Source organism: Microcebus murinus, chromosome 10, assembly GCF_040939455.1.
Source record: "Microcebus murinus isolate Inina chromosome 10, M.murinus_Inina_mat1.0, whole genome shotgun sequence".
NCBI lineage: Eukaryota > Metazoa > Chordata > Mammalia > Primates > Cheirogaleidae > Microcebus > Microcebus murinus.
The window spans coordinates 97,046,469-97,059,680 of record NC_134113.1 but is presented as its reverse complement, the minus strand read 5'-3'; the positions used below and the strand labels follow the sequence as shown (position 1 = coordinate 97,059,680).

Sequence of the window (13,212 nt, the reverse complement as noted above, 5' to 3'; positions counted from 1 at the left end):
CCACCATGCCCGGCTAATTTTTTCTATATATATTATTTGGCCAATTAATTTCTTTGTATTTATAATAGAGACGGGGTCTCGCTCTTGCTCAGGCTGGTTTCGAACTCCTGACCTCCAGCAATCCACCCGCCTCAGCCTCCCAGAGAGCTAGGATTACAGGCGTGAGCCACCGCGCCCGGCTCATGAAGTTATTTTTAATGGTCACTCATTATCTTTTTAATTTCTGCAGAATCTGTGGTGATATCCCCTCTCTTATTCTTCACATTGGTATTTTGTGTTTTCTTTTTTTTAACATTCTTGGCTAGGGATTTTTGAGTTGTATTAATTTTTTCTTGAAACCAACCTAATGTTGTTTGTTGTCTAATTCATTCATTTCTGCTCTTAAAGTTAATAATTTCTGTCTACTTATTAAGAACCTAATTTTTATTTTTCCCCCTAGAGTCTTAAAGAAAAAAACCTAGATTGATTTTAGCCTTCTTTCTTTGTATACATAAGCTTTTACAATATAGAGTTCCTTATAAGCTCTACTTTTGCTGCATACCACAAATTTTGGTATGTTGTTTTCATTATCATTTAAACATATTTTCTAACTTTACTTTTGATTTGTTCTTTGATCTTCCAATATTTCTTATTCTTCAACTTTTTTTCTGATGTCCGGTTATTTTATTGTTACTGATTGTAGATGATGCCACGTATTGAGTCTGGATCATGCCATCTTCCTTTAAAAAATGTTGAGTTTTGTTCTGGCAGGCAGTTAAATTATCAGAAGATCCTTGTAGTTTTGTCAGAATTGGCATAATTCCCTCTTAAAGCAAGTCTATTTCAGTTTTGAATTTAGTCTTAGCATGTACTGTCTTTCTCTGGGGCTTAGTCCTTACCTATAAGACGCAGCCTTTTAAATGCTGATGCCCTTAGTAAGGTCTCTTCACCCTGGCTTGGTTGGTTTTCCAGTGTTTGTCAGCACTGACCTCTGGTATCACTCACTGTCCATCTCCTAGTGCCCTAGCAGGTGATCTTTGTTGGGACTTACTGAATCTTTCCCTGTGCCTGTGCTGCCCAGTCTTTGGCCGAAGCCCTGCAGTGAATGCTCACATAGATGTCTGAAATCTCCCCTTTTCACAGCTCCCTCTTCTCAGCTGCCTTTCCCTAGAAAGTCCAGCTGCTCTCTCAGCTCAGTGAGATTGCTCCCTGTTCTGTGGCTATCAGCACTGGTAAGGCAGAAAGCTGGGATGATCATGGGACTTAACTGGTGAGCTTCTTTTTGCCAAGGATGATATTCCTGTACTACTCCATTCCTGAAAACAACTGCCTCATATATTATGTTCTGATTTATATTTTGGCAAAAAGGCAAATCTAGTATTGGTTATTCTGTCATAGCTGGAAGTGGAAGCTATGTGGTTTTAAGTGTTAAATGAGTTAAGATATAAAAGTTCTATATAAACAGTAAATATACACATATGTGAAAGTGTTATAATGATATCTTTGTTCAGCAAGGATTTATAATTATGTAGACAAGATAAAGGTTGGACTTTACTAGAAACTCTGTGGCTGGGTCACTGAAGCTTCTAGCAGCTACATGTGTACAGTGTATCATAAAATTGACTACACATGTGTCCACACACAGGCGACATATTCTCATTTTTTCCCCTTACCCTCTTCCATCCTCACTTCATTATTTTTGTGTATGTGTTAAAAGCTTTAGTTTTCCTTTCTTTAGTCAGGGAGTGTACTTCTATGGAAAGAGAAAGAAACTCATCCAGCCTGTGAAGGGAAACTTCCACAGTGTATCTTTTTTCCTCTTCAATGTTTAATCCTCCTGGTAATACAGGGGGATGAAGGCCTGTTTATCCCCAGTGATTATTTTAGTGCTGCTTCATCGCTATGGGTTTTCGTGTCCTGTGGGCCAGAAACAAAATTAGGAATCACTGGTCCCACCTGCCTTTTGTTTCTGAAATATGAACTTTTGAAAAAATACTAACCTACCTTGGATAAATCTGTTTAGTGTGACCAAAAAAAGAAAGCATTTTGACCTGTGCTTCTGTATCTGTCCCAATGGCTCTCCCTTACTCTTCTCTATCCTGTGGAGGACTTTGATTTTCAAACTCTTGAAAAGGACATACTCCCTTTGTAGATTTGCCAGAAGGTAATTTGAACACTAACCAAAATGGTGAACTCTATACTAAGCTCTTTTACTTGTTTTTTTTCTCTTTTTTTTATTTCGGCATATTATGGGGGTATAGATTTTAAGGTTTCAATAAATGCCCTTCCCCCCCCCACACACAAGTCTGATACATTACTTGTTAAAAGGGTGAAACTGATGGCTCAAGTCAGGTAATGAAAAACTATAGGCATATGCTGATGGGAATTTGAATACAGAGAAATGTGAATGTGTAATAAGCATCTTTGCTTCCTGTGTTTTGGTAGCCAGATGGAGATTAAAGAAGGAATTCTGGGAACACCAGCCTCAGAAGGAGAAGGCATGTAGATTCATTGTCTTGGTATTCTGCTCTCAATGTTTACAGGGCAGGAACCCTGTAAGTGTTAAGTACATAACATCTATTTACTAAGATATGGATGTGGTTGTGCCAATGTGTATTTTTCAAATAAAAAAATTTCTCTCTTTGAAGGAAACACTTTAGGGCTAGAGTAATCAGAAATCCAATATTGATAAAAATTTCCTTGTTTTTAATAATTCTGTCTAGATGAATTAAAATTATTGAGTCTGCTTATGAATGAAACCTTTGAATAGTAAGATTTTGATATCTTTTTTCAATTTTGCCTTGTCTATATTTTCCCAGTGTTCCCCTCCCATAATGCCTTTTGCTCTCATATTCTGACATGTTTTTGTGTAGCAATACAAAAAGAAGCAGCTAACAGAAGATGAGATAAAGTTTATTTTTCTTTTAAAAAGAAAGGAAGAAGGTGGGGTTACATTTTTATACATATCTATAAATATAGAATGATAGGCAAAATCTTCCAAATAAATAAATAAATATTGCCACATGCTAAGGGACATAAGAAATTGTGGGGCTCCTTTGGCTCTGTTAAAAAGAAAAACCCTATGGTGGTGTTATATCCGTGAGATTACAACCAGTTTTCTAACAAGGTCCTTCTGGGATTTTTCATCTAGTCAACAGTATTGAGGAGCCTCCAATAGCTGTTATATAGGACAATATCCCTGACAGGAAATGAAAACTATTAAAGAAAATATTTGCCATGTATAGCTATAAACTGTTATACATAGTTTTAGTGCTTCGGAATATAAACTGGCCCTTCAAGTTCAGCTTAAAACCTTGTTCAATGTTTCTCTGATAACTAAAAAGAATGCATCAATTTTTAAGGTGGTTTGGTACATGATGGCATTTAAGAAAAAGGTGACTGGGAAGAAGCTGTTGTTTGAATCTACTTTGCTGGTTAAGATTCTGCTCTTCAGGTGGTCATTCAAATAGAAGTAGGAAAAGAGGGGCCCTTGTGGGAAGAATCGCAGTAATGGGGTACAGCTAGGATGAGGGCTCACATCAGTCCCACCTGCCTGGCCTTCTCAGCTGTTTGCTAAGTGAGGCTTTGTTTCCCGCAGGGTGGCACTGGGGCTTCTGTGACTGTCTTCATTTAATGCCCCAAGAATGTCCAAGTGGAAATTCACATAGATGTGTCAGCCTAGAAGTGTTTAAACTAATCCCATAGCCACTGCTACAGAGCACTAATGAGACCATGGTCAAGAGCCTGACAGTGTTCCTTTCATAACTCCTACAGCTTGTACCCTGGTTAGTGGACTTCCTTTTCCCCTGAGTCCTTGATGCCATTTCACTTAGGGAAAAGGACACAATTTTTCAGTCCACAGAAAATCTAACCCAGAGCAGTCCCAGTGTCTCAAGGCCCCTCTCCCCAGTCACATTTTTGTAATTTTCTGGAATGGATAACTACTCAACCTGGAAGTAGAGGCTTAATTAAATGCCTCTTAGGAGAGTCTGAATTTATCTATATTTTGAAAAGCAGGGTAGATTTTCATGAGCTGATACAAACTCCATTCCTCAGGCCAAATTCACTAAAACCAAAGATGGAGACAAGAGGCAAGGCCATATCATGAGCCACTTGGGCACAGAGCAGGTCCATCTCAGCCCTCTGGCTCCACTGCACAGAGGGAGAGAGGCAGGCAAAGGGTGTCCCTGGTGGGGAGGTGAGTGTTCCAGCCCAATTCTGCCCTAGTTCACCCAGCAGTCTAGGGGTCAAGTTTTGACCAGCGACCACCAGTCTTTTTTGACAGCTCTTCCCCAGAGATAATCCAGGAAGAACAAAGGCGTCCTCATCTGCTCGGCCCAGTTCAGCTGTTAATGTCAAGGTTGCAAACGCACCTGCCCCCAGGATCCCAGCACGCGACGATGCAGGGGGCAGTGGAGAGGCTTCTGGGACTGCCGCTTCCCATTCCAAGCAGTGAGTCCCCAGCCCACTGCTTTTGCTTAATGCTAAGCTGACTAAGAAGACAGGCACAGAGAAGAGAAATCTGGCGGGGGGCGGGAGGGAGGATCCCTTCTTTCCCCCTTACTGAAGGGGAAATTGGTAGTTTACACGCTGGGTTTCTTATTCAGGACAGCGGTATATGCGGGTGAGGAAGGCGGTGAAACCCAGCTACTCTGGCCCCGCAGGTTGACGCTCAGGGGGCGTCCTGGGGAGGGGAGCAGAGAGGAGCGGCTACTGCCACGGCCACCCCACTCTCCCTTCCTGGCGTGTGAAGGCGGCCGCCCCGTGACGACGGTTTGGTTTGCTGGAAGACAGACTGGTGAAGGAGGTTCCTTTCGGGCTCCCTAAATGTACCTGGGGAAGGGGCGGCACCTTCGGGGGCCGGCGCCCGCGGCGCGTGCGTTCACCCTGTCGCCGCGGAGCACGCCCAGAGGGTCGCGGGCCGCCGCGCTGTCGTCCTCGGCGCTCGGGAGCTCCTGCGAGCAGGAGGCGGGCGCCGGCGTGACGCGGGGCCGCGGCTTCAGCACGCTGAGGGGGTCGGGCTCCTCGTCCTCGGCGCTGCGCGTGTGGCGCCGCGGCCGCGCCGTGTGGAAGAGCAGCAGCGGGAGCTCGTTCCGCCGCGGCAGGAACTGGGAGAAGGGCGGCGGGTTCGCGCCCGGCAGGAAGGCCCGCTTGGCGCGGCCCAGGCTGACCAGGAAGTGGTGCTGAGGCGACTGGTACACGTCGAAGCCGTTCTCCAGCGTCCGCTGTCTGAACCTGCAGCTCTCCGCGCTGAAGACATGCTGCAGGGCGAGAGCGCGGGTGAGGGCCGGCGGGGCGACCCCTCGCGGGCCGGGCTAGCCTGTGTCGCGTCGCCCCGTTGGCCCTTCCCGGGGAAAGGTGGTTCAACTGACGGGTCGCAGTTGCCCGGGCGAGGAATGTGGCCTTTCAGGCGTGGCCACCACCGGGCCTCAGACCTGGCCCCGCGCGCGCCTTTCAAGGGCACAGCGCCCTCCCCCCACTCCCTCTCGGTTCCAGCCCTCTTCTGGCTGAAAGTTGGCCTGGGTTTGTCTCCTTCTCCGGACAAAGGACATGGGATGGAGTTTGTGGGGTGCTGACGTCAGAGAGTTAACGTCGTTTGGGGATTCGAGACAGGAACTTTGCTAACAGATGAGCCGGGTTTGAGTTCTCACTCTGCTGCAGTACTGGTTTGTGTTGAGTGCCTACCAAGGCCTTTGCATATTATTTCATTTAAACCTCAAACTCCACGAAGAATTTACATTTGAGGACTATCTATATGCCTAGATGTGTTCGACAGATATTTATTTATTTATCTATATTTCAGTATTTGTTCAACAGAGATTTATCTGTTCCAGACACATATATGGTAGATGCTGGGACTCCGTAGTAAGAGGAAACAGAAAGTCTCTGCTCTCGAGAAATTTCTAGTGGGTATGTCTGGTGGTAAGAGACTCCTGAGATGAGCAGTCCTATTGTTTCACTACCTCAAAACTCTCTGGAATATGTCGCCAGGCTTTAGTTTGGGAAACCCTTTGCTCACCAATCCGAGTGACCAGCTATCACAATTGGGGCAGAGGTCACTAAATAGAGATCTGTCGTTGGGGGGAGCTCCACATGGCATGTGGTCCATTCCACTTTACTTTTTCCCAGAGAAGAAACTCAAGTTCGGTGAAGTGAGGGGACTTGCCTAAGGTCACAGCTAGTCACAGAATCAAGAAGAAACCAGTGGTGTCTCACCCTTTCTAATGTACTGTACAACGTGAATTTACATGATTTGAGGCGCTGCAGCTATACACTAGGGCCGGTGCTAGACAGAAAAATGGGTACCAATGGGCGGTGCAGACTGGGGACTGAGAGCCTGGGCTCTACGGCCAGACTGCCTGGGGTCACCACCAACTGTGTAAACCTGAGCATTCCATACTTAGGGCGAATAAAGTACTCGGTGAAAACATCATCGAGGTATACTGCAAATGGAATCTTTAAGCTGGAAAAAGTCTATATTCTGTCAGAGAAATTAGGTAATTGTTTGCAAATGTCGACCAACACAAAAGAGAAACTCACTGATCCAAAAATGTTGCCTCTGAAATCCATGCAGAGGTATCTTCTGCTCATCACACCTGTGATCACCACAAAGCCAGCATCCTCTGACCTGATCATCAAGGCACCTGTGGGGAAACCATTCAGGTCAAAAACTCCTTGCACAGCCAATTCCTACCTTCAGGTGCTTCCTGAAAACCCACCTTCCTGAAACCTCCCAGGATTGAGTCTAAGGGTGGTGACGACTTCACATAACTCTCCCCTTCTACTTGTTTGGCTTCAGTTTCCTCTAACAAACCCCCTTCTCTCTCTCTCTCTCTCTCTCTCTCTCTCTCTCTCTCTCTCTCTCTCTCTCTCTCTCTCTCTCTCTCATTCGCCTCCTGCTTCATCCTCTGGCCCCCATGGGGCACTCTGAACTCCTGGCATTCTTTCACCTGTGCTGTACATGGTTCTGTCTACCTGGACTGTCTTTGTTTCCCCTTTGCTTTGCTAGTAACTATTAATGTTTGTGGCTACATTCTTCTAAGCCTTCTGCTTTTGTGATTTAAAAATCTACATTGAGATGTCTTTCAAGGATCCAGCTTGTACATAGAGTCTGATCCTCCACTTGGATGGCTGTGTAATAGTCAGATTCATCAGTCAACACCCCATATATGTCCAGAACTTCCTTCTCTGCTCACTGATGTCACTCACCCCTCAGGATGAAGCTCAGACATCACCCTCTCTCTGGAGACTTTCCTCATCTCTCATCAGAACTGATTGTTCTTTCTTCTTGTTGCCCTTAGCACAATGCCTGCACCTCTGTTCACTGACCCTGGTCCAGCTAAGTGCACACATGCAGTGTCTTCTCCAAAGTGAGCTACTTAGGAACAGAGGGTATATGTATTTTTACGTTGACTAGACACCAATGGTGAATGGAATTTTCTTCTTATTGGGTTCAGTTCTTTGTTTTTTTCTCAGTTGGTGGCGCCCCCCACAGGTGCAATCTTTCATGGTCTGTCAGTGTCCCATCTAGAAAACTAGTCTCCAAAAGGGCCTGAAAAACCTACACCTTAAATAATTGATAACAGCTTGCTGCATGCCTTCTCTTGTATTGCAAGGGCATGATTAGACTATATAGTGGTGTAATATGACTGATAATTCAGCGAAACTTCTGCCCTAAATACTGCTTAGTTACCTGACATTTTCTGTTAAAAATAATTTCTTTAGGTCTTTGCAGCCACTTCCATTTGCCTACTGCAGGATTTCCATGTGCACCTCGTCTGACCTCGCGGGCCCCAGGCAGGCAGTCCAGGCGGGAATTCTACTTCCCCTTCTGAGAATGTAGCTCAGAGAGGCTGTGAAGGCCCAACGTCCGTGCCTGGCAAGTGATGGAGCCTTGTGGGGTGACTTAAAGCCTGAGGCTCCTCTCCTACATCATGTAGGTTCAATCAGAGACCTCAGAGGACAGCAAGTGGGCAATAATTAGACACTAGCTGTATGTGGATCATGGTAGGGACTGAAACTGGAGTGATGTGGGGCAGAGGGAATGAGGGTGGAGGCAAGCCCAGAAAGAAGAGAAAGGAAGACAGCCAGAGAGAAAACTTAATTTGTCTCAAAGTCTGGCTAAGGGTTAACATTGGAGGAAGCTTCTGCAAAGTGGGGTGGAGTATGGGAGGTGCAGAGGATGCTTAAATTTCTCCAAAATAGTGTCTGCCTATGTGTCTCAATTGTATGGCAAATTCTGTGGTAAATCCTGAGAGAAACATAAGGAATGTTTAAGAAATAGTTTCTATTCTGATAACTTTTCAGTCTAATTGGGGAAAAAATTACATTTAGTAACTGTTTTTGAGTGGTTGTGCTATAAGTACTTTGTATCTTTTAAACTCTCAAAACAACTGTTATTAATACATTGTTAGTATTGTTAGTAACAACATTGGTAGTAGCAGCATCCCAATTTAAGTGACAAGGAAACTAAGGTAGGACTGAAACTCAGGTCGGTGACATCTTCTTCCTCATACCCTGTGATCTGCCTCTAGCACGAATCATTGCAAGTATGAGGAGATAGCATCAAGTGCCACAATACATGCTTAGGACAAATCACTGATGGGGTCAGGGAAGAGACATGGAAGCAGGATGCAGGGACGTGGATCCTGCTCCCACTTCTAGCACTTACTAACCTTGTAGCCTTGGGCAACTCCTTGCTTTAGCTTTAGTTTCCTCATCTGTGAAATGAGAATAATAATAGCTGTGCTGCCTACTTTCATAGGGTGACAGTAAGAATCAAATGGGGCCGGGTGGTGGCTCACGCCTGTAATCCTAGCACTTTGGGTGGCCGAGGCAGGAGGATCCCTTGAGCTCAGGAGTTTGAAACCAGCCTGAGCAAGAGCAAGACCTCGTCTCTACTAAAAATAGAAAAATCAGCCGGGCATGGTGGCACATGCCTGTAGTCCCAGCCACTAGGAAGGCTGAGGCAGGAGCATCGCTTGAGCCCAGGAGTTTGAGGTTGCTGTGAGCTAGGCTGATGACACAGCACTCTAGCCCAGCAACAGAGTGAGACTCTGTCTGGAAAAAAAAGAGAATCCAATGGGATAATCATTATAAAAGTCACTTGAAAGTGTTGAGCAGATGGATAGCACCATATTGCGTGCTCTGACCTGCTACTTATGCTGAGCCCTTGCTTTTTGACAGTCATGCTGGCCTGAGGCTTGCGGTCAGAGTGGGCAGTGTGTATGGCACACGACTTCTGCTGCCCAGGGCCAGTCCCAATAGGAAACGCCCTGCAGTTGCTGAGGAACAATGAGCAGCTACTTAGAAGGCCACAGACTCGCATATCAAAGCAACATGAACCGATGTGGAAGTTTAGAACCTATAGGAGAGGTGATTTCTTTCCTTTACAGTCTCAGAAGGCATCTTTTCACATCTGCACAGATTCAAGGGGGAGAATTTGGCAGAAGGAAGGAACAAATCACTGTCTGCTCACTTGTTCTACCTGTTGGAGCAAGCAGGCTTAAAGGACTTTGCCTTCAGTGACAGTGGCATCTCTATGCATGTGACCTTGGAAGAGCATGAGATTTGGGGTTCTCTAGGTCACTTACTACCTGTGTGTGCCAGTTATTTAAGTTCTTTAATCTTTGTTTTTTTGTATTTAAAATGGGGATAGCAGAAACATTCACCTCATTTTGTCATCTTGAGGATGTAATGAGATAATGTTCTTATTCACCATAAAGCACTTTCCAAATGCTAATAATTTTTCCAATTCTCACTTCAACTCAACCTCTGATATGAAAGTAGAAGATTATTTGCTCTGTCCCATTCTCATAGCCAGTGGATGATAAATAAGATGGCAGAAGAAGTCAAGCTCCTCAAAAGAAAGGTAACATTGTGAAGAAGGGGTAAAGAGTCCGCCGTGTGTCTGAAGGGAGCCTGTGGAATCTTACAGACAGGTAATTTCATTTGGTTCAGTGCAGTGACCTGAAGATCAATTATGTACTCAACTCTTAAGAACTTACAACAGCAAAATAACCAATGAATCAGATTTCACCGGAAAAGCATAATTAATTAGGAGGAAAAAAAGCCTCAGACTTTTACATCAGTGTAAAGCATTGCTTTACATTCATTGCCGAGGTAATTGCAAGTCCTTCACCAGACTTTTAATTAGCTGTGCTTCCTATCTAAATGCATTAATGTTTCCCTTTCCTTCCGAGTAACTTTTGATCTTATGTATAATTTTTTTCTTGCTTTTTTGATAATATCAATATACATCACTGATTGAACAGTACAAAAAGATTATATAAACTGAGAAAGTGGATTTCCCACCCACTACTCTGACCCTGAGTCACGCCCTTGTTAGCATTTATCTTTACAAAGACACAACACTTAGCTAGTGCCTACATCTGACAAAGCAAAATCACATTTCTATTAAAAAAACCTTGACATTGTTTCCATGTATCTTGCAGCTTCCCAGTCATTTTAATTCACTCCAGCTACTGCTCAGTGAACAGCCCTGGCTGGGCCTGATGCCGGAGGCACCCGAGGGAAAAGGGCTGACGTGTTGCGGGCTGCAGAGGCTGTGCTCGGCTCACCCCCTGCCCACAGGGCCAGCCTGCCACAGCACCTCTCAGCAGAAGGGTCCCATGACTCTAGGAAAGTTGTGTAAGCATCTGCCCTTTCCGCCTACAGGAATCAAAATTACCCACCATAACCCGCTATCCTGAATTTTAAATCACATATAATCTTGCAGTGGAAGTAAGGGTGGCCCTCTATGAGAGGTGCAAAATTGAATTTCCTGAAAATCTGACGAGCTGGGTGAGAAGGGAAAACAGAACACGAGGTCCTTGAAGAGCCGTGTCGTCCCTTTCAGTCACAGAGTTTTGTACGATGCCAGCCACACCGTAGGTCCTGTGAAATATCTGCTGAATGAAATGAGGACACTTTGGTTGCCTCAAGTATATCTAGACTGATTTCAGATTTTTGCCACTAGACTCAAACTTGGCTTCCAAGGTGTTGGCTCCTAAGTCCTGCTATATCACCTTGAATTCTGGAACCTGTTTGATATTTAGAGATAATTTTTCTCTGTCCTTCTGTCTCCTGTCAACATCCATTGAACTCATGAATAGGTTTAAACTGTTAGCTTTGCATACGCATATACAGCTTGCTATCAGGTTTAAGGACCTTTGATTCCTAGAAGAATGAATGCCTTGGCCACAGCAAAATAATTGGTTAATTTACTACAATAATAAAGAACAAGTCATAATTCCTATAAAATGTTATCTTTAGTCAGAGATTGTGATTACTTTTTCATTCCTTTATTTTGAAATATATTGAATCACTTTGCATTTTTCTGTATCCTTAGAGTCATTTTTACATATTCTTCTAAAATAGGAGACCCTGTCTTTTTCAATATCAACCCATATCCCACCCCATTATCCCTTGTGAGATGCACACAAAGGGTTCCTCATTTGGATCATAGCTACTGATTGACAGTTGTGAATTGTGATCCACCTCTCTACAAACCTGATCTTTAAAAACATTCCAGTTGTCTCATGTTGCCCATTGAGTTCCCAACGAGCTCCACTTGCTACTGATTGGACACCTCTCAGTTTCACAGAGAAGAATCACCAACTCATACTGGCACCTCTGATGCACCCAGTAAACCTGCTGGACTGAGGGATGGATGCATGGATATGACCTGGTGGGTGGATTGTGCACTAGGTGCTCAGACCCACCGAGACAGCATACCTAGACAGTGTCTTTCAATATATTTTTCCTGGGAATTTTTGCAAAGCCAGAATACTAGAAACTCAGGGTTGGAAAGAGCCCTTGAGTTCATCTATTCTCATTTTTAGGATCCAGGAATCTTCTTTACAACCTCCCTGGTTAACCCAGTCTGAAGTTTGTGAGTTAGAATCCAGTGTCTACTGATCTATCTGGCTTCTTTTCCTCTTAGACTCCCTGCCTTTTTTTGAGTCCTTGGGCAGGCCAAAGGGAAAGAGGCCCCTATTGTGGGAAGAAGGGTTTTAGTTGAGGTGGAAATTATTCATGCTTAGAAAAAACAGTAAATACTATTGGGGGAAGGTGTGACAGTATCTTCCCCTAAGGTTTAAAGTACACACATGCACACACAGGCTATGTGGCTCCTGGGCAGGACGCTAGGAGGTTGGGCTAGTCCTCTGGTCTCCCCTGAAACCTCCCCAGCCCCGCTGGATGGGCACCAGGGCAATTCCCCTTTCTTCCCAGCCTGAAGCCCCTACTCACTGTAGATGGTCTGGTGGGGTGTGCCGTCCACATGGCCGTCCTTGTGGATCTGCAGGTGGTAGCTGTTCCTGGCCGTGGCCGTGTACAGGTGGATCAGGCCACCCCAGCTGGAGGCGAGCAGCGGGGAGGCGTTGGGATAGGCTCTGACGACGCTCACGCCGCAGACACTGCACAGGGCACAGACCCAGAGCCTGAGGCAGGCCCCCAGCATCGCGCACTCTGAATGGCTGGTGCTGACACTGAAACCGGACACTCCCCCCGCGGCCGGCCTGGCTGGCCTTTTCCTCCTCCTCTTCCTTGCAAGTAGCCGGTGTGAGGATCCAAGGCTGGATTCCCTCCTTTTTCGCCTGGACTTTTAAAGGGTAGCAGTGTGACATCAAACAGGAAAAACTGTACTGTCCACATCCTCTCTGTTGTAATCAGCCCATTTGAAGAAAGTGCAAAAACCTCTGAGACCTCTCGGGCGCACGGAAGGCACGTCGGTTCCAGACACACACACCCCTCAATTTCAAGCCAACGCTCCAAAAAGTGAATGACGTGTGGGCAAAAGTTATCTGTGACTCTGGGTTGTCTGTTGACCTGTCCCACTTCCACCAGGAAATGTGAAGGCAGCCAGCGGTTCCCAAAAAATCCAGCTTCAGCCATGCAGTCGACTGACTCCCAGGCAATTAATCTCCCATCGTCGGGTCTGCTCATTGTGGTTTCCTTAGTTCTGTAGCTCCCAGTCAGCAAGGACCTACCCAGTGCCTGCTCTGTGCGACCCTGAAGCTCGATACCATAGACAAGCAGCACCCCGACACTCCCCATGAAAGATATGGGAGCTGGGAGCAGGGGCACAAAACCCCAAGTTGCTGTCTTGGGGAGAAAGAAAACAAGGCCCGGAGGTCACGGAAAATGCCTAGGCTCCATTTCTCAGTTTCTCTGGTGTGGACTGTCTGGAGCAACTGAACTGGTAATGACAGTCTCTCCAGTAGCAGGGGC

General features: G+C 45.5%; 2 protein-coding genes across 2 annotated transcripts in view; one reads left to right on the top strand and one right to left on the bottom strand.

The window, feature by feature from the left end:
• NDUFA9 (NADH:ubiquinone oxidoreductase subunit A9) overlaps positions 1–13,212 on the top strand; it is a 449,537-nt gene that overhangs the window by 170,365 nt on the left and 265,960 nt on the right. The window lies entirely within an intron of this gene.
• FGF23 (fibroblast growth factor 23) lies at positions 2,877–12,567 on the bottom strand. Its single transcript, XM_012783140.3, has 3 exons — positions 12,232–12,567; positions 6,520–6,623; positions 2,877–5,240 (listed from the first exon to the last, which is right to left on the bottom strand). Exons 1-3 carry the CDS (start codon positions 12,440–12,442, stop codon positions 4,803–4,805), a joined length of 753 nt encoding a protein of 250 aa, XP_012638594.1. The 5' UTR covers positions 12,443–12,567; the 3' UTR covers positions 2,877–4,802.